Source organism: Oryx dammah, unplaced genomic scaffold (assembly GCF_014754425.2).
Source record: "Oryx dammah isolate SB20612 unplaced genomic scaffold, SCBI_Odam_1.1 HiC_scaffold_9, whole genome shotgun sequence".
Lineage (NCBI taxonomy): Eukaryota > Metazoa > Chordata > Mammalia > Artiodactyla > Bovidae > Oryx > Oryx dammah.
This window is the reverse complement of record NW_024070193.1, coordinates 3,339,958-3,367,522: the sequence shown is the minus strand read 5'-3', so window position 1 is coordinate 3,367,522 and position 27,565 is coordinate 3,339,958. Positions and strand designations below refer to the sequence as shown.

At 52.7% G+C, this 27,565-nt stretch overlaps 2 protein-coding genes across 8 annotated transcripts in view; one reads left to right on the top strand and one right to left on the bottom strand.

The window, feature by feature from the left end:
- The window catches only part of MRPS25 (mitochondrial ribosomal protein S25), a 66,172-nt gene extending 53,057 nt beyond the window's left edge, over window positions 1–13,115 (top strand). The window contains exons 3-5 of one of the 2 annotated variants that reach the window (XM_040246699.1): window positions 4,212–4,299; window positions 4,703–7,776; window positions 12,665–13,115. In XM_040246699.1, coding sequence (XP_040102633.1) covers window positions 4,212–4,299; window positions 4,703–4,895 — 281 coding nt within the window. In that variant the 3' untranslated portion in view covers window positions 4,896–7,776; window positions 12,665–13,115. Of the gene's footprint in view, window positions 1–4,211; window positions 4,300–4,702; window positions 7,777–12,664 lie in introns of those variants that run through there. The other variant, XM_040246700.1, reaches the window with a different exon arrangement.
- NR2C2 (nuclear receptor subfamily 2 group C member 2) overlaps window positions 7,555–27,565 on the bottom strand; it is a 109,705-nt gene continuing 89,694 nt past the window's right edge. For 4 of the 6 annotated variants that reach the window (XM_040246695.1, XM_040246694.1, XM_040246693.1 and 1 more), the window contains 11 exons: window positions 25,404–25,506; window positions 23,248–23,427; window positions 22,337–22,484; window positions 21,627–21,720; window positions 18,878–19,011; window positions 17,806–17,983; window positions 16,860–16,981; window positions 16,127–16,266; window positions 14,916–15,053; window positions 13,575–13,680; window positions 7,555–12,122 (listed from right to left, as the gene is read on the bottom strand). In XM_040246695.1, coding sequence (XP_040102629.1) covers window positions 11,948–12,122; window positions 13,575–13,680; window positions 14,916–15,053; window positions 16,127–16,266; window positions 16,860–16,981; window positions 17,806–17,983; window positions 18,878–19,011; window positions 21,627–21,720; window positions 22,337–22,484; window positions 23,248–23,427; window positions 25,404–25,506 — 1,518 coding nt within the window. In that variant the 3' untranslated portion in view covers window positions 7,555–11,947. Of the gene's footprint in view, window positions 12,123–13,193; window positions 13,681–14,915; window positions 15,054–16,126; window positions 16,267–16,859; window positions 16,982–17,805; window positions 17,984–18,877; window positions 19,012–21,626; window positions 21,721–22,336; window positions 22,485–23,247; window positions 23,428–25,403; window positions 25,507–27,565 lie in introns of those variants that run through there. The other 2 variants (XR_005722141.1, XM_040246697.1) reach the window with 2 other exon arrangements.

Below are 27,565 nucleotides of genomic sequence, written 5' to 3'. Positions count from 1 at the left end.
TAGCTGTGAAAAGAAGAAAGGCGAAAAGCAAAGGAGAAAAGGAAAGATATAAGCATCTGAATGCAGAGTTCCAAAGAATAGCAAGAAGAGATAAAGCCTTTTTCAGTGATCAATGCAAAGAAATAAGAGGGAAAGAACAGAATGGGAAGGACTAGAGATCTCTTCCAGAAAATTAGAGATACCAAGGGAACATTTCATGCAAAGATGGGCTCGATAAAGGACAGAAATGGTATGGACCTAACAGAAGCAGAAGATATTAAGAAGAGGTGGCAAGAATACACGGAAGAACTGTACAGAAAAGATCTTCACGACCCAGATAATCATGATGATGTGATCACTAATCTGGAGCCAGACATCTTGGAATGTGAAGTCAAGTGGGCCTTAGAAAGCATCACTCCGAACAAAGCTAGTGGAGGTGATGGAATTCCAGTTGAGCTGTTTCAAATCCTGAAAGATGATGCTGTGAAAGTGCTGCACTCAATATGCCAGCAAGTTTGGAAAACTCAGCAGTGGCCACAGGACTGGAAAAGGTCAGTTTTCATTCCAATCCCAAAGAAAGGCAATGCCAAAGAATGCTCACACTACCGCACAATTGCACTCATCTCACATGCTAGTAAAGTAATGCTCAAAATTCTCCAAGCCAGACTACAGCAATTCGTGAACCGTGAACTCCCTGATGTTCAAGCTGGTTTTAGAAAAGGCAGAGGAACCAGAGATCAAATTGCCAAAATCTGCTGGATCATGGAAGAAGCAAGAGAGTTCCAGAAAAACATCTATTTCTGCTTTATTGACTATGCCAAAGCCTTTGACTGTGTGGATCACAATAAACTGTGGAAAATTCTGAAAGAGATGGGAATACCAGACCACATAACCTGCCTCTTGAGAAATCTGTATGCAGGGCAGGAAGCAACAGTTAGAACTGGACATGGAACAACAGACTGGTTCCAAATAGGAAAAGGAGTACGTCAAGGCTGTATATTGTCACCCTGCTTATTTAACTTCTATGCAGAGTTCATCATGAGAAACGCTGGACTGGAAGAAACACAAGCTGGAATCAGGATTGCCGGGAGAAATATCAATAACCTCAGATATGCAGATGACACCACCCTTATGGCAGAAAGTGAAGAGGAGCTAAAAAGCCTCTTGATGAAAGTGAAAGAGGAGAGTGAAAAAGTTGGCTTAAAGCTCAACATTCAGAAAACGAAGATCATGGCATCTGGTCCCATCACTTCATGGGAAATAGATGGGGAAACAGTAGAAACAGTGTCAGACTTTATTTTTGGGGGCTCCAGAATCACTGCAGATGGTGATTGCAGCCATGAAATTAAAAGACGCTTACTCCTTGGAAGAAAAGTTATGACTAATCTAGATAGCATATTCAAAAGCAGAGACATTACTTTGCCAACAAAGCTCTGTCTAGTCAAGGCTGTGGTTTTTCCCATGGTCATGTATGGATGTGAGAGTTGGACTGTGAAGAAGGCTGAGCGCTGAAGAATTGATGCTTTTGAACTGTGGGTTTGGAGAAGACTCTTGAGGGTCCCTTGGACTGCGAGGAGATCCAACCAGTCCATTCCGAAGGAGATTAGCCCTGGGATTTCTTTGGAAGGAATGATGCTAAAGCTGAAACTCCAGTACTTTGGCCACCTCATGGGAAGAGTTGACTCTTTGGAAAAGACTCTGATGCTGGGAGGGCTTGGGGGCAGGAGGAGAAGGGGACGACCCAGGATGAGATGGCTGGATGGCATCACGGACTCGATGGACCTGAGTCTGAGTGAACTCCGGGAGATGGTGATGGACAGGGAGGCCTGGCGTGCTGCAAATCGTGGGGTCGCAGAGAGTAGGACACCACCGAGCGACCGAACTGAACTGAACTGAGGAATTTTGTGGTAGCTGGTCTTTGATGCATATTGAGTTTATTATCTATGTGATAGTGTTAGAAGACGTTCTAATTTTTTTACCTGTTGCTCTCCAGTTTTCTTTGCACCGCTTACGGAAGGGAGTGTCTTTTCTCCATTGTATATTTTGCCTCCTTTGTGGTGGATTTGTGCAGGTGTGTTTCTGGTGTCGCTTTTGTGGGCCATTGATTTGTGTCTGTGTTTGTGCCAACACCTTGCAGTGTGGAGCGCTGCAGCTTTCTGATGTGATCTCATGTCAGAGAGCGTGATTCCTTGAGCTGGTTTTCTTTAAGACTGCTTTGGCTGCTGGAGTTTCTGAACTCGCCATCCTCTCTCACTGCTCTGTGTGTGTCCTCATGCTACGCACACTGTGTTGGTTTTTGTCAATTGAAAAAACGTGTCAAGATCAGGTAGTGTGCATCCAACTTTGTCCTTCCACCCTTTCTTTCCCCCCAAGATTAAAGTTGGCCCTTGTCGGTGTTACAGCCTCGCCAGAGCCATGACAGGCTCAGAGAGGTGCACTAGGCCAAAAATAATCCCTGAGTCATGCTTCTGGGGCTTCAGAGAGATGGTAACTCTGGCCAGTCAGAGGGATGATAAGTGGCCAATCAGTAAATACCAGGAAACCCCTGCAGCCAATCAACCCTTGCCAACTCCCAGTCTTTGTTCTAAACTTACAAATACTGCTGAAAATCTGGGCTCGGGGCTGTTGTTCTACTCCACTCTGTTGGATGTGACAGGAGCCCTGGCTCGAGCTAGCAATAAACCCCTTTATGCTTTTGCATTGCTGTGGATGTCTTGTTCTCTCAGTTTTGGGTACTTGGACTCTGGGCAAAACAGTAGGTTCTTTGCATTTCTGTATTAACTGTAAAATTTGCTTACCAGTTTCTAGGGGAAGAAAAGCTTGCTGGGATTTTATTTTGATCAGAATTAATACTAATTTAAATTACTTAAATAGTAATTTAATAGTTTTGAGTATGTTTTCTGTCAATTTACATTAGTTTTCAGTTTCATTTTCCTGTTCTTTGGTTAAGCATCAAACAGCCTTATAGAAGTACTGCTGATTTGATACGTGGGTCTAGTGTCTTGTAACCCTGATAATTCACATTTCTAGTAGTTTTTATTTGCTAAATTCCTTAAGATTTTCTACGTACACAGTCATCCCTTCTACATAGTGAGTTTTACTTCTTTCCAATCTTTTTTGTGTCCTCATTCCTGTCTGACATGGCTATAATATTTTTTTGCATTTTTACCAGTAATTCACGAAAGTTTTGAGTGTTCTTCTGCATCCTAACACTTGGTATTGTGGTTTTTTTTTTAAAAAATTAGCCCCTTAATATCTCACTGATTTTATTTTGTATTTTTCTAGTGACTGATGATACTGGGTATCTTTTCATGTGCTTAGCATCCGTTTTCGTTGTTAAATGGTTATTCAGGTATTTAGCCCATTTTTCCTTTGGGTCGTTTGTAAGAGTCCTTCAGGCAGAAACCGGGTCTTGTATCAGACGTTCTTCTTTCTCATGGAGTTGTTTTGCCCTCTTTGCTGAGAAGTTGAGCATAAATGTTCTGTTTATTTCTGGACTCAGTTGGGTTCCATTTCTGTAGTCTGTTCTTGTGCTCATACCACACTGACCTGATTGTAGAGCCTTTGGGGGTGGGTGGGTGTGTGTACACGCTCAGTCATGTCTGACTCTTTGGGACCCTAGGGACTGTGTAGCCCGCCGAGTTCCTCTGCCCATGGAACTTCCCAGGCAAGAATCTTGGAGCAGGTTGCCATTTCCTATTCAAGGGGATCTTCCTGACCTAGGAATTGAACCCTCATCTCCTGCGTTGGGCAGGAGAAGTCTTTAGCACTGCACCACCTGGCAATTACTGTAGCCTGCAGTAAAACGGAAACTGGAAAGTGAAATGTTTTCCTATTTGGGGGTTGGTCAAAGTTGTTTTGGCTATTTTGGGTCCTTTGCGTGAATTTAAAGCTATGGTTTTCAGTTTCTACAAAAACATCTGCTAGGATTTGGAGAGTGAATCCATAGACCGATTTGGCTAGGACTGCCATCTTAACAATATTAAATCTTTCTATCCATGAACGTAGAGGTTGTTTCCTTTAAGACAGAATGTATGCTTTTGTGTATACCTGGTTTATCTGTGTTCACAACTACAGAAATGCAAAAGGCCGCATTGTGGGTTACGTAAACGCCTGCTGTACTGCTAGAATTCTCCACTGAACGCACACCCCCGTCCAGCACCGGTGGAGACTGAGCGGGGTCCTGCCGCCCTCTCAGCCCTCTCCCCGCTTTCCTTCCCTTCCTGCTCCAGATTCGGGGGAGCAAGTGCTCGTGGACGTGGAGACCAAGAGCAACAAGGAGATCATGGAGCACGTCAAGAAGATCCTGGGGAAGAACGAGTGAGTCGCTGGGCTGGACTTGGAGGGGCGCAGGCGTCCCTAGCCCGGAGGTCGGGTGGACGGAGGGGTGTTGAGGGGGCGGCCCGAGGCCCTTCTTCCTGGGTGCACAGGGGGCTAAGCTCCTGGGACCCCTGCCCTGGTGGCTGCGACCATGTCCCTCCTGGGGCCTCAGGTGGGCCCTAGTGGGGAGCAGCCCCAGGCCTGCTGTGCCGCGTCCCTTTTGTTTCAAGAGTGGAGTGAGGGACGGGGGAAGAGCTGTCCTGAGGCGGCGCACGGGGCCCTGAGCCCCCTTTGTCCCGGCTGCAGCCTTCCTGCGCGCCCTCCTCCGCGGCCCGGGACTGGGGCGCAGGGCAGGGCTCCCCGCCCCGCGGCGCCCACCCCTCCTGCGCTCTGCTCTCCGCAGGGAGACCCTCCGGAGGGAGCGGCAGGAGCGCGAGCAGCTCTCCCACCCAGCGCACTTCGGGCCCCGGAAGTACTGCCCGCGGGAGTGCATCTGCGAGGTGGAGGGCCAGGTGCCCTGCCCAGCCGTGGCGCCGCTGCCCAGGGAGATGACCGGCAAGTTCCAGGCCGCCCTGAGAGCCGGCGCCCAGGACTGAGGCCCCGAGAGCCCCGCTTCTGTGCCCCGAGAGACTGACGACCGCTTTGCAATAAAAGGGTCCCCTTTATGCTCGTGTGTGGAAGCACATTGCGGGGGGGATGAGGCGGGGTGCAGCCAAGCTGCTCAGTGAACACCTTGCGCCATCACGGCCGTGGAGGGCGCGCCACTGAGCAGCGCCGTGTGAGCCCGTCCGCTGGGCCTTCGGCGGGGACGGGGCTTCGGGGCCGGGAAGGGGCGCCTGGAGACACGCGTCTGGGTCCCGCGGCTGCCGCGGTGGGAGCCTGTGCACTGACGCTCCCTGCCCGCCGGGCCCCCGCGGAGCAGCGCCTCCTGCGCGGGCTCTGGCTGGGACTTCCTTCCTCGCCGGCCGCCGTCGTGTTGGTTTCAGGCCTCAGGAGAGGGGACCTGGGCTGACCCCAAGCGCGCCCCGAGAGCTGTTGTGTATAAACGCTGCAGATTGATCTCACTGTAATACAAGCTTGGCGCTCTTCCCACCTGATGCTCGGGTGATGGTTCACTGTGATTTTGTACCAGTTCCGCATTCAGGGTGATGGTCTGAATATGCGGGTTGGGAGGGAGGTGGGCGTGCGGGTCTGAGGAGCAATGCGCAGGCTCCTGAACGGCCGCAGGCTGATGACTGGGGTGGCGTTCCTGAAATACTGGAGGGAAGCGCCTGTCCCGCGTCCTGCCGCCTCCCCGGGTGGGGTCTCGGCCCCGCCCTGCTTCTGGCGCCACACCCGCTGAGGGCCTTCGCTCTGGCCGGCTGGGCTTGTCAGAGTGGGTGCCCTTCCAGACCGTCTCCAGAACGCAGTGAGACAGCCTCACGGAAACAGCCTTTCCCGCCATGGCCACGCGGGCGCCCTATTCGGCTAAGTAGGAGGATCACCCCGAACCAAGGTAGGTGCGGGCCCCTCTCTAGAGAAGGATGTCCAGCCGCGCGCTGCTGTCCTGGACTGTGTCGTCGGCAGCAGGCTGCATCCGCACTGCCCTGCCGGGGCGCTGCTCTCTCCTCCTTTCCTACTTTAAATAGGGACAGAAAGATGGGTTTAAAATTTGCAGAAATCGGAAGCGATGATAGAGAAGATTGCTATGAGGATCTTATAATGGATATACTTTAATTTGCATAAGCACTGTTCACTGGACGGTTTTTGGCCTTGTTCTACTGAAGTAACCCATTTGAGTTTCATTTTGACTTCTACTTGGCAAAGCCATTTAAAGCTGCCAGTGGTTTCTGCCACGAGTCAGACTGGACCTCAGCATCCTCACCTGTAAAACGAAGCATCAGATGACGCAACAAGGGGTTGTTTTTTACCCCCTGGATGGCAGAGACCCTTCCAGGAAGCCTGGCTCTGTGTGTCTGTGCATCCGGTGGCACAGGCTGTGTTCTCCAGAAAGGTCTGCGTGGCTTCTGGAAGATGCAGAGGAGACGGTCTCGCCAGTGCTTCCCTTGAAGGTACTTACAGCCCAGCAGACCCTTGAGCACGGAGAGGTGAGAGCCGTATGGCTCCGGCAACCAGGTGCCTCCCTGCCACCTGCTGGGCTTCAGGGTTACTGATGTTATTACCGTTATGAGGAGAAATGAAGGGCAGGATGTACGTTACTAGTTTTAATTCACTTTTAATAGTATAAACCTCATTTAGGTAGTAGTATTAAGCCACAACAATAATGCCACATTGAAACAGCATTTAATAAAATGCATAAAGCTAATTCATGCACTGCAATACTCTATATACAAACACAACAATGCAAATTCTTCAAGACTGAAGACATTGATTAGATATAAAATTCAGTTTAAAAAGAACATGCTGTTTTTTAAATGCCATCACGTAAACAAAGCTGATTTCAAGCTACAGCTTTCAACAGATTTTAAACCTGGAATTAAAATGTGATGGCATAAACAATATATTCTATATATTGTGAAGGGCAGAGGCTACAGAAACGGTCCCAAGAAAGTAACACGCAAATTTTCCTTTAACACACTTCTTTTAAAAGGGTTGGTAATGCAGGTACATTTTAACAGAGAGCTCTGAACTACAGGTAAAAACTATGGTTTGTACTATGAAAAATGTGCAGCTTTCAGATATAAAACTAGTTGAACACTGGTTCACAAGATAACTGGGAGAACAGAGAGACTGTAGAAAAATACTCGAGTTCTTGAGTTGTGTGTGGCAGCAGCATTGGAGTCCGTGAGTGCTCTGGTGGTTAAAATAATTGATGACATACTTTTCTAAAGAAAAGCCATGTTTTATATATTTCCAAATGTTATCCAAGTGTTAAGCTTTACCACAGTCTGTCAATTGATAAATATTGCTGAGCCTTTTTTCCTAGCATATCTCAGACATTCCTTACCCCTAGAATACTCTTAAAACTGAGAGTTTATTCCTAGACTAGTTAAGGTAAATAGCCCCGAGGAGAACTTCTGAAGATTCATTTTAGAGACTGCTAAGCTTCCACTTGCATTTTGCCTGGAGAGCCCCCTTCTATAGTGTGATTGTCACGACAGGTAAGGACGTGGGAAGGGGATGAGGCCACTGAAGTGGAGCTTTGTCGCATCAAAGCCGCAGGAAGCCGAAGGCTGCACACCCACCGTCTCACAAAGGCACCGAGGACTGTGGTCTCAACGAGCTATTTTCAAACGTTTCAATAAGCTTCATTTTGTAACCTGTGGTGTCTCTTGAGTTTTCGTACTTATCCAGTGATTTCTTTCAGCAGGCCAGCTTTCAACCTTCCCACCATTCACGTCTCCTGCTAAAGCTGCGTGAGCAACTATTGCTGGGCCCTGGCTCCCGAGTGCGGTGTCTCAGCTTAAAGCTCGATTAACGGGGAGAGTTCATCGGAACAGACCTGCACAAGGACAATTTCGCATCTGTAGTGTTAAGGTATGTATCTGTACCAGAATGCAAGTTTTATCTGAAATTTTAAAATTTTAGAATCATAATTTATAGAAAGGAATCAGGGCAGTGAATTTTATTCACATGCTACAGGTAGAGAAATAAAAGATCTGTCATTTATATGCCACAGGAGTTAGCTCAGCAGTCATGCTTGCTTCTAAAGAATACTTGTCTTGCAGCTGTGCTAGAGAGAGGGTCATAGGCTGAGTCCCGGAGCACGTGTGGGCTGTTTCCACCACACTGGGAGTCACGGGCCACCACGCAGTCTGTTCTCGGTCTTGGACTCGGAGTACGTGGGAGGCTGACACCACTACCTGCCAAGGTCCTCCCAGTTAGGCCATAAATAGATGTCTAGCAACTAGGTAAAAGATCCCCACTTCATTTTGGACATTGGGATAAACTAATGTCTTCCAGCTTCCTGGCCCTGGTAGAGGGCAGAGCCGTTCCCAGCCAGGCTCACCCCAAGGAAAATGTCAGCAAATCCATCCTGCTGACGGACCGGGGAGCACCCACGTCAATGACTGCAGCCACTCTCTCATAGATTCTCTAAGACGTAAGGGAAGTCTGGCTATGTGGCTGTGTGTCTGTATACATAATATACACCTATGTACACATATGCTATATACACTGTACATATAGAGAAGGTATAAACACATGTACATTCAGTCAGTCATACAAGCCTATAAATCTGTACACGCATAACGCCAGCGAAGGGACCCCAGGGCTGGACACATAGGAGTGCCGGCTAGTAGGAGGCATGGGTGAGGAAGCCCAGGACCCTGTGTACAAAAGACTCAGACCACCCTCTCGTGAGGAGAGGCTGACTCTGCAAATTGACATCAAAGTTAAGACATTTTCAGAGTCACACAATCAGTGGAGAAGGGAAGTGGGGCCCCGGAGGATGTGGGTGGCTGTCCTGCCTTGTTGGGCCTTCCCAGATTTGGAGGGCAGCAGCCTCCAGGGTAAAGATGTGCACATCAGAAGATGCCACCTTCCCTGGCCTGGACTCAGGGGAGCTGAAATGTCACCTGTAGCCCTACCGCACGTAAGGCCACTTCCCCTGGAAAACGGGCAGGATGCTCTTAGGCTCTTATCTATCCTCAGGCCCTGGAATTTGGGTCCCCAGCCAAGGGCTGCCTATCAGGCCGAGGGCTGGGTGGAAGCCAGAGTGCTCTGCTAGGCGTTCCCCCGACGGGCTAGGATAAAGCCCTAGATACTGCAAGAGCCCAGCGGGTATCTGGCTCTGCCAGCACGACCCTCGCCAGAGTCCACGTTTAATACTGACGGGCTAGAGACCAGTGCCTCTCACGGGTGATCACACAACACCCAAGAGTGACTGCACAGAGACCAGATCCAAAAACCTGGACAACAGAAGGGCCCTGACCACAGCCTCCTGGCAGAGGGTGGGAAATAAATAATGTAGACCCCCCTCCCCCCAAAACCACACCCTTCCTTAAAAATACTTCTCAGGAATACCTTGGAAAATACCTGCTTGAGTAATTTGGTCTTTCTCTATGTCATCTTGTTATGTTACATGTAATGAACTCCACACATTTCAACATGTAACTGTCCCCGCTATCTGAGATGCCCCTGGAGCAGAGCCCGCGTCCTCAGGAAGCAGCACCATACGTCCATCCTCGCCCTCCCTCAGGTGCCCTCGTCCCCTCTGCTCTGCGGCGGGGCCACCAGAAGGCAGGTGTGAATAGGCCGCCAAGAACCCCGACCCTGGCTTGTTTCACTCAGATGCAGAGGGCACGCTCTCTTCCCTGAATCAGAGTCTCACAAAGTACTAATGGGTGAAGAACCCTATGAAAGTTGAGGCTAAGTATTTGCTTCCAGTCTCTCTAAATAATTTTTGACTTTGGGCTCCTCTTAACCAATTTGACAGGAGAGGGATGGGCCTGCTGTCAAAAGGTTTGAAATGATTTAGGAGCGGTGAGAATTCAGGTAGCGTGGAGCCGAGTTTTAAGGAAAAGACCACTTCAAAGTAAGGCCAAGGCGATCTGGGACACTGAAGAGGAGTGTTCAGAGCCCAGAATGGTCTACTGGAGTCAGCCATCAGCAGCATGGGGACTCGGGCGCAGGACCCGGTTAGAATCAGTGATTCTCCCAGGGCGTCCTGGGGGCGCGGGGCACGTGCCTATCCCAGCGTTCACTGTCCGCCGCTCGCACCTTCTACTCCCAGCCTGTCTCAACAGCACATTGGCCCAGGTCTTGGCTAGGCTGCCCTGATACCTAAGGCCACTTGAGTGTAAAGGCCTCACAGAGACAGGATGATGCCCCAGAGAGCAGGCCAGTGTTGACCTTCTCACCATCACTGAGAGCTCAGACCTAGAAGAGGTAACACAAGATGACACGTGTGTCCCAGGGAGCTGCTACAGGACCCTCGGACACACTCACACCAAAAATCAGGACAGATGTGCACAAACGCTTCAGGTGCCTCTGCAAAAACCCCTCCCAAGCAGAAATGACAGACCCACCCTGCTCACCCTCTTGGCCAGTGTCCTAGCTTAATTCTGAAACTTAAGTCACTCTGAAGTTAGAAAACCAAAATCGTAAGCTGGCAATATTAAATCCTTTCCATCATTTTACAATGGGTACTACACTTTCTCTAAGACTTGCTTCAAAGCGTGAACAGTAAACTATAATGAGATACAAACAGGAATATCTGTTCCCTTAATTCCCACTAATGACTCTTAAGTGCTCCTGACAGTGATGGGGCGCCTTCTGGTTCTGCCTTGAGCCCATGCAGTGGCCCGGCACCCTCCTTCCCTCCCCGGCGTCTTGCCCCACTGCTGCTCGTCTGCCTTGGGCCTAGGAGGGACCATCTGATCCGAAGGTTTCAGAGCTGCAAACCTGGCCACGCTGTACTTAACCTGGGCCACACACAGTGCGGACCCCTGATGCAGCCTTGCTGTGCTTCCCAGTAGAAACCTGCTGCTTGCTGGCAACCAGGGCCATCTGTGAGCACCTTTCTCCAGTTAACTTCCCAACAACTGCATTCTGTTTTAATACGACGACGGTCACTAAGATGGCTTTGGGGTTAAAGGTTGTTTTTAAGGAGCAGGCAGCCTGCCTTTTCACCCATCGCCTAACACACTCCAGGGGTGATCTGTGGACGCAGCCCCGGGGGACCCCAGTGTGCCGCACCAGGAGCATCGAGAAGCCCGCCGCCTGAGGTGGTGCTGGGCCTGGAGACGCTGAGAGCTGTGCCGCGTGGCTCCACCGTGGCTGCTGCCTGGCCAGGCGTGGGGTGTGCACCGCGGAGACAAGAGCCCTCCCGGCCCTCCCCTGAAGACGGGCGGCGGGAGGTCCCGACATGGGTTCAGAAGGCCCACCTTGCACTTGCTGGGCAGACCACTCCATCTGCCGTGAGGGGCGGAGGTGATGCAGTGATGTTTTTTGGTTGCCGTGGGAATTGGCTGAATCCAGTTCTGAGAACCAGTCACAGGGGAGCCTGCGGAGGCCCATCACAGACCGGGGAAGCCAGTCAGCATCCGCTCGGGCCGAGGAAGCTTCGTGTTCAGACCAGCACGCGTGGGCCCCCGCACCGCCACCTCCTTCACGCCTGGGGCTCAGCCGACAGCAGCAGCGCGTGCGCGCGGTCAGGAAGGACGCCTCGCTCCCTGAACAAGTGATTGTCTCCCGTACCCACTGCATTTTCACAGAAACCATTAGCATTTCGGCAAAAGACAGACACAGTTTTCCATCTGCCCTGCACATTGGCAAGGAGTTGCTAACATTATACATTGATAGGAAGTGCTTAGAAAGTGCTAGTATTATTACCCTGGTCATTAGTAGCTATTCCAAGGACATTTTAATATATACACACATACCGTTCTCTTAGGTTTAGTTTTAATACTAGTCTCTGACATTATAAAACTTTGCTTTTGTTTTTTGCCCTTTGAGAATTTCTGGATACAAACTGAGTTAAAAGATTGTTTAAAAATCTGTTGCTTCATCAAAAGGCATTAAAACATTTCTTACGGCAGGAGAGAGTCCTATGAGTCTTTTAGTGGCTACTGTCTGGGACTAACAGATAAGGAGAAGCCAGGTGGGAAACAGCTAACATACTGGAGTATTTGCACATACCAAAACACCACTACTCTACTGTCTGTGTCTGGGCGGCCCCGGCGGCCCCGGCAGGGCGGGCTGTGCGCTATAGGCTGGCTCCGGTGATCTGGCCGTTATACTCCGCTGTCTCCATCTTGAGGATGTACGGGATGATGCTGTCTATTGAGACATTGCCAATGAGGCCAGTAAAAAACAGCTCTTCCGTTATGCTGGAACTCATCAGCCTGAGTGCCGGCAGGCGGACAAGAATGCGGGCCAACCTGTAAGAGGGGGGTTGTTAGAGGGGCGGGGTCGTGGCACTCCAGGCTTCATGCGGACAGGGCCCATCTGCAGCCCTCGGGACCGAACCAGACCACCAGTGTCCGCTCGTGCTTTCCTGATTTCAATAGTTGCTCTTGTAGGAATTTATCATGAGTGCAATGCTGATGTACACATGTGTTCCCTTCGTTGTTTATAACAACTCTCCCCAACCCCACCAAAAAGAAAAACCTGGCAACCTGTTAACGGAAGGTAGGTTAAACTAACCTGTCGAATCACTACACACATTGAGGAGGAGAATCAAAGTCTATATTCGCCGATAAGAATTCCATGACACACAGCTGAATAAAAACTTAACAGCAGGATATGCACCAGCAGGAGTAACATTTGGATGTGTGTGTGAATAAAGTACTCAGAAAGACAGTCACCAAAATGTAATTGTTGACCTCTGGGTATTGGGATTTTAAGTGATTTTATCAATTAAAACTTTTTCTAAAAAAAAAAAAAAAAATTAAAACTTTTTCTATGTTGCTCTAATTTCCAGTGTTCATTCAGCATTGTAATTAAAAGGAAAGCAATAAGATGTTCATTCTGAAGGAACCCTAGGAAGGTACACCACGGCCCTGTCCTGCAGCTCCCTGGGCGTTATCTGAAGCCTCCCCTGGATGGGCCAGTCCACCGGCAGCGCCTGGAGGGGTGGCGCTGGGACCCTATGAACTGGACCCTGTACCGCAGGGCCCTTTCATCAGGAGGGAAATTGTGGCGAACCTGCGGCATCTCCTGAGCCACGGAAAACGACTTAAAGAATATATACATGCTTGCTGAATATTAAGTGAAAAAGATGCTAGTAGAAAATGGATCTTGCTTTGGCAAAAGCTGTGTCTGGCCATGGCAGCGTGCCTCAAGCAGGAGCAGGCTCTCTGCCAGCCGGGCTGGGCACAGGTCTCTCTGGCCCAAATGTGATAACCTTGCACTTGAATAAACGAATTTTTAAAGACCAGTTTACGCGGGGAGTGGGTCATTGTTGTACAGCCCGGTCGCGATTTGTAGGCGTCAGATTTGGTTTCTGTCAGTGGGCTCGTCTGTCAAGCGCTCTAGCTACTAGCACTGTCTCCTCAGTAGGTGGGGAGCCAGGGGCAGAGCCGCTGACTCTTCTGGACTTGGGGGCGGTCTCTGTGAGAACTCATGTCTCACACACACCGTTAGCCCCAAACAAGAGGACGACTCCCAACCCCTCGAACTAGAGGAGCAACCCCACGTCTTGCCCACAGTCACCCACAACACTGGGATGGCCTGGGCTTCCTGATCCTCCGCACTCCCCCATCACCGAGAAAACGCAAGGATTAAAGTGCGGTCACATGGAGGCTCTACCGGGCTGCCAGAAGTGGAAGGCCGGCGTAACTGCTATCTGCAGCTAGCTCCAGCCTCACCCCCGTCTTGCCCGTGTGCCTCACCGGTAGGTGTCTTCCGAGTAGGTTTTCTGAACGTAGTCCTGCAACTCCATCTGCGCCTTTTCTTGGAACTTTTCAATCTGGCTTGTGCTGGTCAAACCTGGATGATCTGAAGAAGAAAAGTACCGCAAATTGCCCCTCTGTATTTGGAAAGCCTCATGTGTAGACTTCTCAGTACTTATTTTTAATCATACTTCTGACAAACTTCTCAAGTGCAACAGACTGAGCTCTGGGGGCTGGTCTAGGTCAGAGACTGCTGCTAGAACACTGGTCCCTCCTCTGCTCTGCCGAGACCTGCAGGTTCCCAGCGGGGCCTGGCCCAGGGTGGTCACACCAGCCTCCACGGTCCCACTGGGGTTGGCTCTAGCCCTGTGGCTTCCTACTTTAGGAAACACATACATGCAGAATCAGGAGTCACCATCTGCTTTCTAGACATGTCATCATGTAGTGTCTCCCGTCCTGTCAGCTATTTTCTCCTTCCTAAGTAGGAGGCTGGGAGGTGTGGGGTGGAGAGGTTATGCCGGGTCCAGCTTAACCCAGTGGGCTCTCAGGAGGCTCGAACAGCCGCGGGGCAGTGAGTGAGACTGCCCGCGGCCACTCTTCCTCTCGCCCGCAGCCCCGCTGCCTCTTTGCCTGCTGTGACCAGGCCTTTCGGCGTGCCCTGCAGCTGCTGGGCAGGGTCAGTCTGCTGGAGTATGTGCTAACGTCCCTAAACCTTGGCGGAGAGCAAGACCGAGCAGAGGGCAGTGGGCAGGGTCTAGCTGTCCCTTGGTAGCTACAGGGGATTGGCTCTGGGACCCCCACACAGATCACCTGATGTCCTTTACGTTGAACATGCGTGTAACCTACACGTCTGTCCGTACACTTTTAAATCCCCTCTATATTACTTTTGAACTCCTGGAACATTTTTTTCCTTGCATTTTTTTTTTCTTTTGCCACACAGAATGTAGGAACTTAATTCCCCAACCAGGGACTGAAACTGGCCACCCTGCGCTGGAAGCTCGGAGTCTCAACCACTGGACGGCCAGGGGTGGCCCTCGAGTATTTCTGATTCATGGCTGGCTGAATCCACCAATGTAGAACCCGTGGATACAAAAGATCCTATTTGTTAGGATTCAAATGACATCTATTGAACATATGAAGTTACTACAACATTGGGACTATAAAAACAACTGTAACAAGCGTTCTGTTCATGTTAGCAGTTGGCAAAGCACACGTGCTGTGGGAACAGTCAGGCACGCAGTGTGGGGCTCTACACTGCTGACAGCTTGGCAACATGCGCGTGTGCAGAACTATCAGTAGCACAGGTGGGGACCCGCCGCGAGTGACCACCGCATATCTTACCGGGGCTAAAGAGAACTATAGCTTTAAGGTATGCATACTCATAGCCGTCTATATCCAGTCTCGCCATACTGTTACAGAACTCCTGGAGCTTCCAGATGTGCTCCATGACTTGCTTTATCCGGTCTCCAGAAAGTTTATCTAGAAATCAACACAGACATCCTCTGAGAAAGGCTGGTGAGAACAGTAAATGGGCTTGCTTCTTGGAGGGACACAGATTGGAAAAAAAGGAGAGAATTTCACTTTTAAATGAAAACCCGGTTATCTCAAGAGCCCCATTTTCCCACTGCAGGTGAAGTGGCTCTAGGCACCCACACCCGCTCTGCTGTGTGACCCCTGGCCCCGGACGGCGACTCTCTGGGCGGCCCTGTGGCCCGCACCTGCTGAGGCCCACACGCCAGATCCATCAAGATCAGTTCTTTCTAAGTCTCCGCAGGCATTGATAAACATTTGCCACCTGAACACCCTGGCCTTTTCTAGTTGCTACAACAGTTTTATTTACTGTTTGATTTTGTCTTCTTGACAGTATCTTGCTGAAGATAGTGTGATGTTCAGTTAGAAATAAAACTAAAGCTCATTTGTGAACAAATCTAAAACTCAATAAAATGTTACAGATTATAAAAGTTACCTTTATGTAACTTCTGAAGGAAGTAACTAGAAACACAACGGTGTGACTAGGTGCCTCCAACACCGGGACACCCACTGAGAGGGGTGGCCGGCTCCAGCTCGGAGGCAGGTGTGGTGCACAGGGTCAGCCTAGACCCTGGGCAGTGTGGGCACCCGACGGTCTTCAGGCTGCCGTGGGCACACAGCACACAGGGACCACACAGGCTGCTTCCCGTCCTGACACGGCCCTGATCTCGCAGGGCGCCACGCGTCCACCCATGCCCTGCACGGGGGGCCGCGGACCCGGACCCGGGCCCAGCCCTCCCTGGGACCTGGCCTCCTACATGCAGCCCTGAGGAACAGTGTCTAATCCACAGGGTCCTGAGGGTTTGTGAGCTGCATGAAAGGGTAACCTGTCCCTGAGGATGAAGACAGAGATGGTGACTACTCTGAAAACAGTACAGAATGTCTGCATCAGAACTCAGCACCTTTCCCCTTTCATCTTCATTACAGGAAAAGCAGCAGCCGGATAGGAATTTAGACACTAAAGCCGGTGGCGGCATGAACTCCACTCAGCCCGGGGCGGCGCTGGGATAGGCTGGCCCTACCTTCCTGGATGCTGTTCTGCAGGTGGTTGACGATGGCGGCCAGGATGGTGGAGAGGCTCATGACCTGGGCGCACTGGGCCAGGCCGAGGGTGAAGAGCTCATTCCAGCAGGCCCGCACCAGGCTGGTGTTGCAGTCCTGCCTGGGGACACGGAGGCGGGCTGGGTGTGGGGCTGCTGCCCCTGCCCCAAGCCCCGCACACCCCACCCAAGTCCCGTTGGCGTGCGTGTGCCAGAGGCCTCTGGAGGCCTCAGGCCTGCTCTCCACACAATTGCCTCGCCTGAAAGCCCTCTGAGGACAGACCACTCTCTCAGCAGCCCTGGGTGGGGCTGGCCCCAGAGGCCTCAGCGACCAAGGGGACCTCCCAAGGCTAGAGACGTGTTGCTGCCCAGGGAGGGGTGGGTCTCCACTCAGGACAGCGCGGGTGAGGCCCCCTGAGACCGTCTCTCATCTCCGGGGCCCCCATACGGGGACCCCCACCCTGCCTCAAGACCCAGGGACAACTGCCTTCCGTCCACTCCGTCCCTGCTCTGGCAGCATGCCCGAGACGCACGGAGGAGGCACAGTAAAGGTCAGGGGACGTCACAGCCCTGGCAGCCAAGGTGGTCTCTCGCCACCAGTCTGCTGACTGTATTTCTTCATAGAGGAACACACTGGAAGGGCCCTCAGACCCCCTCCAGGCCGTTCCTGGCGCCGGGGAGGTCCTGCCAGGGACACCGAGGAAGAGCCACTCACCCCAGGGCCTGGAAGGCGGGGATGGACCGGGCCCAGTGCATGGAGAGGAAGAGCAGGCGGGAGGCCGACTCGCAGATGTAGTGCACGTTGAGGTACTCGGGCATCGGGCTGGGCATCGTGAGCTGCAGCAGAGGGCACACGGCCCGGGGCCTGTCAGCACCCAGCCCCGCGCAGACCCTCGGGAGGCAGGCGAGCCCAGTGAGCTGGAGTCTGACAGGCCTGGAGAGGCGGGGACGGGGCCCAGCTCATCCACGAGGATGAGGCACCGACGCTGCCTCCCGGCACCGGTTCTCAGCAGCTCCACTCTGATCCGCAGATTCAAGTCTAAGTCCAGTGGGAACGGGCGGGCAGGGACCGGCAGGTGGTGTCAGGGAACAGCGAGGGAGAGTAGAGCAGAACCCAGGGGGCCGGGCTGGGCCCCAGGAGCCCCTCTGTCCCAGAAGGGCTTGAATGCCTCTGGAGCTGGAGTCCCCCTAGGGACCCTTGCCCTTCGATCCCTGGGCAACGGTGGGCAAGGACTCACGAGTTCATTCTAGCGGAGAATACTGGGGAACTGAAGACTCACTCTGCAGACCTCGAGACTGGGGGCTCAGGGAGCCTGGGAGTGTCCTCAAGAGAGCAGTGAGGCTCGGGAGTTGAGTGCACAGCGGGGCCCTGGGGACCTGGCCAGCCTGCAAGCGTATCTGAGAGCTACTTTCGGTGTCCCCAGTGGGCAGGAGGGCAGGCCCAAGGGCTGGGAACAACGCCTGTGGGAGCCAAGGGCCTGCCTGAGCTGATGCTGGAGCCAGGCCGTCCCGGGAGAGTGGAGGAGGCCACGCCAGCCTCAGGGTCAGCGGCAGAGCCAGACGGCCAGGCGAGCAAAGATGGGCCAGGAGGCTGCCACCACCTGGACGGGCTCACTTCCAGGTCTGGTTTTTAACCAAGGCAGGCAGGCAGAAGCCCTCACCTTAAACGTGACGTGAGTGTCTGAGAGGAGGGGGCCCTCGACCTCGATGATGGGCGTGGACTGGTCTCTGCTGATGACGTGGATGCCCCCGCCGCCGCTGCCATCGATCCCGTCCGCCAGGCTTGGAGGCGAGGTGCTGTCTGTGGTGTTAAGTGCCTTCGCTAAGGTATCGAACGCCCTGCAGGCAGAAAGGGAGCAAGCACGTGCCCTGAGTCCCCTTCTAGGAGGAGCACTCTAGCTGAGACATCCTTTAGGAAAAGACAGTTAACTCTGTCTGAGAGGAGGAGCAGCGGCAGCCACGTGTGTCTCCACAGGGTCTCAGACACTAAGCTAGATGTTATTTGTTCTCACACATAATTTCTGTTTTTCAGAACTACTCTCCAAGGTGGAATTCCCTCCATCTCAGAGATGTGAAAGCTCACTTTGCCAAGATCACCAGGAGTTAAGTGGTAGAATGGAATTTGGCCTAACTCACATTCCACCCTCTTTCTGCCAGATCCAGACTGGCATCTTCTACCAGACCACAAGGGAACCTGAGGACCACTGCCCCTGAGCGGCCCCCACCTGGCCTGGCATGAGGGGCAGGAGTGGCAGGTCCAACAGAAAAGGAGCAAACGCACAGGCCAGCTGCAGGGAGTGTACCCTGGCCGAGGGCACAGGCGTCCAGCCAGCTGGTGCCATCTCACCACCAGTATCCGTCCACCCTGAGGGATCTATCTCAGCTCTGGACTCACTACTTGAGGAAAACAGGCTGAAACAAAAGCAAGAAAGGGGCTGCACTACTGATGTTGAGGTCCAATAAACAGTGACAAGTATGCCTGACCTGTAAGCTTCCCCTGAACTACTCAGTCCCCTTTATCATCTGGAATGAAGTTTTCAGACTATTTTGTATCACGTAACCTAAACAGGTCCACAGCCCCGTAGTTAAAACGAAGCAGACAGACATGCAGGGGCCCCGTGACAATTCTGCAGTCCGTCATTAAATACAGGGCAGGCATCAAGACGCTGCCCCCCCCCCCCGCCAGAGCAGTGACTGCGTGCGGGAGGGGCCTCCACTCTCAGGGGCTCGTACCGCGTGATCTCACTTGCAGACTGGTCCTCCGGCTGCATTTCTGAAGTGTCACCATTGTTGAGGGACTCACTGAGGTTGGCGAGGGAAGTGACTACATTTGCCAATGTGCCCAGGGCTCCCTGGCTTGTTTCAGCCTGTTAACCAGAAAACAGTGATATTAAAGATGGACATACACACATGCCTCTCAGGAAAGTGAGGGCATAGTTTTGTTTTAAAAGCAGCTTCTACAGAGGTGTGACCACAATGGGCAGTGAGAGGAAGCACTCTTGGTGATCAAACAGTTCTGTATCTTGATTGTGATGGTACTTATACAAACCTACACACAAGATAAAATGACAGATAAAATGACATCCAGATAAGCTGGATGTCACCAAAGTTTAAACCTTTGTGCCTCAAAAGATTATAAATAAAGTAAAGAGACAACTTCTCTCCTCCCACACACAAAAGACAGCCCACAAAATGGGAGGAACTTTTTGCAAATTATACATCTGATAATGGTTTAGTAGCCAGAATAGCTAAAGACCTCTTACAGCTCAATAATAGAAAGACAAATAAGCTAGTTAAAAATGCAAATAAAAACCACAATGAGATGTCACATCACACCCACTAGGATGGTCACAGTCAAAAGACATATAATATTGAGTGCTGGCAAGGACGTGGAGAAAATGGGAGCACAGTGGGAACAGAAGATGGTGCAGCTGCTGGAGAACAGCCTGGCAGTTCTTCAAAAGGGTAGACGTGCAGTTGTTACACGACCACAGCAACGCCATTCCTAGGCACGTATGTAAGAAAAGTTAAGATACATCTGCACAAAAACACTTGTACACAGTGTTCACAGCACCATTATTCTTAAGAGGCAAAAAGCAGAAACAACGCAACGTTCATCAGCTGCCAAATGGACAAACCACGACACAGCCATTTAACGGCACATCACTGGCACTGAGGAGGCGTCGACACGGTTGGGCCTTGAGAACATTACGTTACGAGAAAGCAGCCAGGCCCAGCGGCCACGTGCCACACGGCTCCCTTTAGACAAAAGGTCCAGCACCGAGAAAACCACAGTGAGAGAGTACACGAGCGGCTGGCAGGGCTGAGGGTGGGAGAAGGGGCAGTGACTGCCTCGTGGGTTCAGGCTTTCTGTCTGGGGTGATGAAATGCTCTAGAATCAGTAGGAATGGTTGTAACAATTATGTTAATAAACTGAAAACCACGAATTACATGCTCAAAGGGTAAATTTTTCTGGTGTGGGAATTAATATCTCAATTTTTTAAAAAAGAAAGCCAGAAAATAAAGGATAAACAAATCAAGGTACATAAACAAAAACGTCTGCTGTATCTTGATTATAAACATGAAAGACCAGAATCAGTAGAAAAGATCATAAACAGAGAAGTGATTAATAAATCACAGAACCACCGTGTAACAGAATAGATCTGCTGATCTCTGTCGTATGAACACAGCGTATGACAGATACGCTGCAGGGGAAAAAGCCGCAGAGTGAAAAAGAGACCCCACGCCTGGACGCATGTCGTGCGCTGCCTGCGGTCCTGGGCTACTGCTCTGCAGGGCCTGTGGAGAGAGGGGGCGAAGGGAGCACGGGTCTTGGTGGCATCCGAGATACCATCACTTATTCAGATTAAATGATTTTGAATGTATAATTATTTCATAGGAGAGAGCTTCCAAGTCAGCTCCTGCAAACAGCTGCCCTCAGGGGCTCTGTGGTGCTCCCCTGGGTCGGGGGAGCAGGCACGGCAGGCCGCCTGTCCTGACTGTGCTTCACTCCTGCCGCCCAGCCAACTCCGAGCTGTTGGCAGTTACAGAGTGGGCGCTGCACGCTTCACGGAACTGACTCCTCGAGGTTCCCGTTATCCCTGCCTGGCGGGCGCCCGCTCTGCGCTGCCCTCTGTGCGGGTGGCACGCGGGATGGGGGTGCGGTCCTCGGCCATCGGGAGCTCAGGGCGCTCGGGCCCTACTTCCTGCTCCTGGCGTGCCCGCCCCTCTACCCAGGCGGCAGGTCATGCCCCGCCTGTCTGCCGGGCGAAGGCCACGTGCCTGGGGAGACGGGTCAGCGGTGCCCGAGCCACGAGGCCGACCGCCCCACAGGCAGTGGGCCTCAACCCTCATCCCCCTCCCTTGAACCCAAGAGGACGCGCCGGGATGCACCGCGTGTGCCCGAGCAGACGGGGCCCAGCTGCAGCTCTGAGGGGGACAGTGACACTGTCCCCAGGGGCTCCTTCCCGAGCGGGGCCTTGGGCTCAGGGCAGCTGCCGCCCCCGTCACTTGGGCTGTGTGTGTCGGGAACCATAGGCCAGAGACACAGTGGGCTCCCTTGCCGGGATAAAGCCCTCTGCTCAGGCTCCTCCCCAGGAGGCAGCCAGCGTCTCTGTCTACACACCGGTTTCCCTGGAGCTGCCTCGCTCTGTCCCCGTCAGCCCTGGCGGGACTTCTTCCTGCGGGCACCTACCACAGAGAAACTGGGGGCTGCTGCCAAAGGCCGTCTTAGGAGAGGCAGCACTTCCCCAGCCGGCCGGCAGTCTGTCCAAGTGCATTACTGGGGGAGAGACCTCACAAGAGACCCCAGAGCGTCTGCCAAGTCGAACGCTAGCTCCCAATGTGCTGTAACCGTAAGCAGCCCACAGCACGGCTGTACCAAGGGCACAGAGCTGAGGAGGGCACCCCCCTCCACAGCCCGAAGGCCGAGAGCGGTGCCCACGTGGAGACAGAAGGGGGAAGGGCGCGAGCGGGACGTCACCTTGCAGTCCGTGGCCAGGAGAACCGTTCCGTCTTCACGGATCAAAGGCTGCTGGATGTTCACAAGCATCCCTGGATCAAGAAGACCTGTTTGTCTAGTTAAGACATAAAGAAACCCAGAGTAGCTTCCAGCGTTGAGTGCAGAGTTCACGCTGCATCGACCCTGCGCGTCTGCGGGCCGGGCCGGAGGACGCGCGCGCTCGCTCAGCGCCGGGCCTGCCAGAGACAGGATGCACACACGCCTCCCGGCCCTACCAGCAATGCCACCTGCTCTTGGAGCACCAGCAGGGCATTCCCAGCTCGGGGGCGTGCCACAGTACAAAACAGGGCTTCCCATTTCCCTCTGCTTCTTTACAGTTAGGTTTGAGAGATCACACTAAAGCAACGTATAAACTGACCCGTGGTGCTGTCCAGACCACAGCTGGGTCTCACGCCTTTTATCTCTACTGCAAGAGCCCCAATCCTGACTCACGGAACAACCGTTTTCCTGCGTGAATGATGCCTGAACTACAGCACGTAATCCGAGCCCCTGAGACAGGAAGCTCTGACCCTCTCCTGAGTCCACCCTCCACGGGCCTGTCCAGGGGTGTGACTGCAGCGGCTCCAACAAGGTGGCCGAGGCCCACAGGTGGGGCCGTCAGCCCCCCACGAGGAGCACCTGAGCCTCCCACGTCAGCTCCAGGGCCCCGCAGGCTGTTCACACGCACTGACCTCGCCCCGTCCTTCTCAGCCACGAATGTCGGCGTGGCGATCAGAGGACTCCGCAGGTCCTTCCGGATGTAGATCTTCTCAGTGGACGCAGCACAATTGCTTGGTTTCTCCCGCTGCACGTCAAAGGGTTTCCGTTCACTCTGCACAGCTTAAGTGACAACAGAAACACCCGTGTTGAGAAGAAAGAGCTGCAGCAACAGAAGCCCCTCCCTCTGCGGGGAGGTGGGCTCCCCCACGCTGAGCCCGCTGCTCTGGGGGTGATGAGCACCACGGAGACACACCTGGCCCAGCTTCCACTGGGGGCTCTCTCTGCTCACAGGACTCTCTCCCAGGGGAGAAACAGCCCCTCAAGTGGGCCCGACAGAGCTGCCCAGCCCCCTGGGGCGGAGGATGCACCCTAACGCCCGGCTCCAGCCGCGACAGCTTCTGCCACCTGCCAGTGGGGGTCATGCCAGCAGCCCCTCCCTTCGGCGTCTGGCACAAGTGCACGCACCCGTGCCAGAAACAACGGAAGAGAACAGACCTTCACGGGGAAAGAAAAGGGGAGCCAGACGTGGCACGACAAGGGCACTACTTCACAGGCTGGGACCGGAGGCTCAGAGGGCATGTGCTGTGCCCAGGCCCTCCAGCTCCTGGGGCAGGGCTGGGGCTGTGTTCTCTCGGCTTCACCCCAAAGCTTGAGTTTGCTCCCCACACACGCACGCTGGCTCCCGCACGTCGGGACGAGGTTTTCACTGTGGAAACTGACCCCGCCCAGCAGCAGCGTCACCGCACCACCGAGCTGACCCAGAGGGTGAACGGGGGCGAAGCCCCAGCAGGCACGGTCTTCTTGGCGTATTTTAAGGCCACACAGCGAAACCTCACATTCTCCCCTCTTGTTAACGCTTGTGGGTGTGAGCCCTGTTACTCACACTCCATCTTCATGCCCATCTCCAAGCACTTCTTCAGCCGGCAGAACTGGCAGCGGTTCCGGTGGTGCTTGTTGATGACGCAGTCTTGGCTGCTCCGGCAGCTGTAGGTCAGGTTTTTCCTCACGCTCCTTTTGAAGAAACCTTTGCAGCCTTCACAGCTGACAGCCCCATAGTGGCGGCCTGAAAGAGGAAGGGACGTCCGTGGGCCTGGTGTGTGGGCTCCCATGCTGGCAGCCACGGGGCCACCACGGGCCCCTGGGCCTACACATCCTCCTCCCACCTTCAGAGGAGCCTGCGAGGCCAAGATGGAGGCCACAAGCTCGGACATGGTGCGTGGCGCTGGCAGATGGCGTGCCTGAGCCTGGTGCCCGTCAGGGGCCGTGGAGAAGGCTGGGCAGGCGGCCCGGCCAGGACCCCTCAGCTCCCCTGTGCTGCGGGGAGCCGCGCAGAGCTGACAGCAGCCCGTGCTTCCTCAGCCCCCGGGGCCTTGGCCCACATTCGCTCCGTCTGTGAGTCCTGTCCTGGCTGCAGATGAACCTGAGGGCGGGGGCGTGACCAGAGGACGCAGCGTCGCGGCTGTGACCGCGCGGCCAGGCCCTAAGAAGGCACCATGCCTGTGGCTCACGGTGCTTCCCTGTCCTCGAGATGCACGTCCCGAGCACAGCTCTCTATTCTAAGCTTGTTCACTCCGGGGCCTCTAAACTCTGACTCCCTCCCACACTAAAGATTCGCATCTGTACGTTTACCTTTCGTCAAAATCCCAGCGGGGACTGACTCGAGATGCTCTCCTGTAACCCAAGTCACCACTAACACTGCGGGGTCAGAGTTCACGGGGCCACTGTGGACAGCGGCTGCAGAACAGCCCACCGCCCTGGGCTCTGGCACGCGGGCCCTTCTCCAGCTGTGCACCTGGGGGCCCCAACTGTGAGCCTCTAAGAACACTGGTGCTGACGGGACTCTGCACACATCTCTTTTCCTTCCCTGCAGCGGCTTTCCTCGGGCTCTCGAGGCCATAGAGGGACCTCTCATATCTGGAGACAAAGGGCACTGCAAGCTTGTGATGAGCGTTAAGCCCAGAAAGGGGAAGCTGAGCAGATTCTGTGGCCTCTGGTATGTTCAAGCTTCATTCATTTGCTCAAATCTTTACAGTGTCTCTCCTTGTTGAGCAAGAAGATGGGGATTCAGAGACACAGGGGTCAGACAGGCCTGTCAGGAAGCAACTAGAAAAGAGCATATCCAGTGCCCAGAGGTCTGAACACAAGGGCAACGAGGACCAAGGCTGCGCAGGGGAGGCTCAGAGAAGGGACAGCACTGTGGCAGGAGCGGGCAGCGCGGGAGCTTCCTTCCCGACCAGGGCTTGTCTTCCTCTTCAGGGGCTTGGCTCACCTTTTTTTTTTTCAAACCGGGACCACCAAGCACCCAAAGCTGCTATGAAAGCAGTGTCCCCGGCACTGTTACTCCTGACAGCTCCCGCAGGGGCCAGGCCTCTTCTGAAGTCCCCTCGTCCCCTCCCGAGCAAGGAGGCCCAGGAGTGCGTCCCCAGAGACACAGGGGCTGTGTGTGTTACGCTCCCCAGGCTGGGCTGCCAGCTGGGGCAGCCTTCTCTTTATCCGACAGCACACGCTCAACCACCGAGGTCACGAATGTGCCTCCAGGCCTTTCCTGACCTGGGACTCCAGCCGTAAGGGCATGTTCCCTCCTGTTTTTCACCCTGGGTTATCGCGAGGGCGCGAGAGACGAAGCTGCAGTGTGGACCAGGGCGGGTCAGGCAGCAGACAGCCTGTGAGACAGCAAAGCGCTGGGCAAGTGCTAACTACGCTCACGACTGATTGCCTTTTTTTGGCCATAAGGTATGTGGGATCTTAGTTCTCTAACCAGAGATCAAACCCAGTGGAAGCATGTTTTTAGTCACTGGACCATGAGGGAAGTCTTGATTACCTTCTTACTAGTACAAACATAATCAACAGTCAACCATGATTTACAAATCACAACACAGTTTCTTGACTTTTCCTTTTGATTCCTATGACAACCTGATCTGCTTATGGCCATCATCATCCCAGTAAAGAAAAGTACAGTCACATTTGACCCTCCCCGGCCCGGATCTGGTCTGTGATGCCGGTCCCTGGGTGCACCCAGCACACCCACCGCCTGCTGACCTGAGGCTTTGTCGCCGCACACCACACAGTACTCTACCACCTGGGGCCGCTGGACGTCGGTCTTCCCCAGCAAACGCTCCACAGAGGCAGAGTCCGTGACGATCTAAGAATAAACAGGAAATAAGATGATGAATGCACAGAAGAACTGTACAAAAGAGATCTTCACGACCCAGATAATCACAATGGTGTGAGCCAGGCATCTGGAATGCGAAGTCAAGTGGGCCTTAGAAAGCATCACTACAAACAAAGCTAGTGGAGGTGATGGAATTCCTATTGAGCTATTTCAAATCCTGAAAGATGATGCTGTGAAAGTGCTGCACTCAATATGCCAGCAAATTGGGAAAACTCAGCAGTGGCCGCAGGACTGGAAAAGGTCAGTTTTCATTCCAATCCCAAAGAAAGGCAATGCCAAAGAATGCTCAAACTACCACACAACTGCACTCATCTCACACGCTAGTAAAGTAATGATCAAAATTCTCGAAGCCAGGCTTAGCAATATGTGAACTGTGAACCTCCAGATGTTCAAGCTGGATTTAGAAAAGGCAGAGAAACCAGAGATCAAATTGCCAACATCCGCTGGATCACTAAAAAAGCAAAAGAGTTCTGGAAAAATATCTACTTATGCTTTATTGACTATGCCAAAGTCTTTGACTGTGTGGATCACAATAAGCTGTGGAAAATTCTGAAAGAGATAGGAATACCAGACCACTGGACCTGCCTCTTGAGAAATCTGTATGCAGGTCAGGAAGCAACCGTTAGAACTGGACATGGAACAACAGACTGGTTCCAACTCGGGAAAGGAGTACGTCAAGGCTGTATATTGTCACCCTGCCTATTTAACTTATATGCAGAGTCCATCATGAGAGACGCTGGGCTGGAAGACGCACAAGCTGGAATCAAGACTTCTAGGAGAAATATCAATAACCTCAGATATGCAGATGCAGAAAGTGAAGAAGAACTAAAGAGCCTCTTGATGAAAATTAAAGAGGAGTGAAAAAGTTGGTTTAAAACTCAACATTCAGAAAACTAATATCATGGCATCCGGTCCCATCATTTCATGGCAAATAGATGGGGAAACAGTGGAAAAAGTTGATAGACTTTCTTTTCTTGTGCTCCAAGATAACTGCAGATGGTGACTGCAGCCATGAAATTAAAAGACGCTTGCTCCTTGGAAGGAAAGTTATGACCAACCTAGACAGCATATTAAAAAGTAGAGACGTTACTTTGCTGACAAAGGTCTATCTGGTCAAAGCTATGGTTTTTCTAGTAGTCATGTATGGATGTGACAGATGGACTATAAGGAAAGCTGAGCGCTGAAGAACTGAGATGCTTTTGAACTGTGGTGTTGGAGAAGACTCTCGAGAGTCCCTTGGACTGTAAGGAGATCCAACCAGTCAATCCTAAAGAAAATCAGTCCTGAATATTCATTGGAAGGACTGATGCTAAAGCTGAAATTCCAATACTTTGACCACCTGATGTGAAGAACTAACTCACTGGAAAAGACCCTGATGCTGGGAAGGATTGAAGGCAGGAGAAGGGGGTGACAGAGGATGAGATAGTTGGACGGCATCACTGACTCGATGGACATGAGTCTGAGTAAGCTCTGGGAGTTGGTGACAGACAGGGAGGCCTGGCGTGCTGCAGTCCATGGGTTCGCAGAGTCAGACACAACTGAGCAACTAAACTGAACTGAAGATGTTGAAAAACCAGAGCAAGAAGCCAAGTCAGGCTCAACTGTGAATTCCTAATCTTGGGTTTCTAAGAACTACTCTGGGCAGAAATGGGAAAATTCCACTTGACAACCTCATCTGCCAGGAGGAATGGGAGGCTGTGCCTCTGGACCATGCCCTTCAGCAGTGGCGGGGGTGGGTGTGGGGCTGCCCAGGGTCAGATGTTACTTCTCAATGACCCACCCTCCAACCTGCTACCACCACCAAGACCCGGGGCCGTGGGGGAGTCCCATGCAGATGCTCCAACCGTGAGGATACTGAAGGTCTCTCTGGCTGCTTCTCTACTCTCGTGAAAAAGCTTGGAAGTTCAGACTAGTACGTTTAGCAGAAAAATAATTAAGCCTTACTGATTAAACAACTAGCTCTCCCATGAGGCTCTGGCAGTGGAGGGACTGGGCCAGGGAGCCTCTGAAACCTACTTCTCCTTCCTTT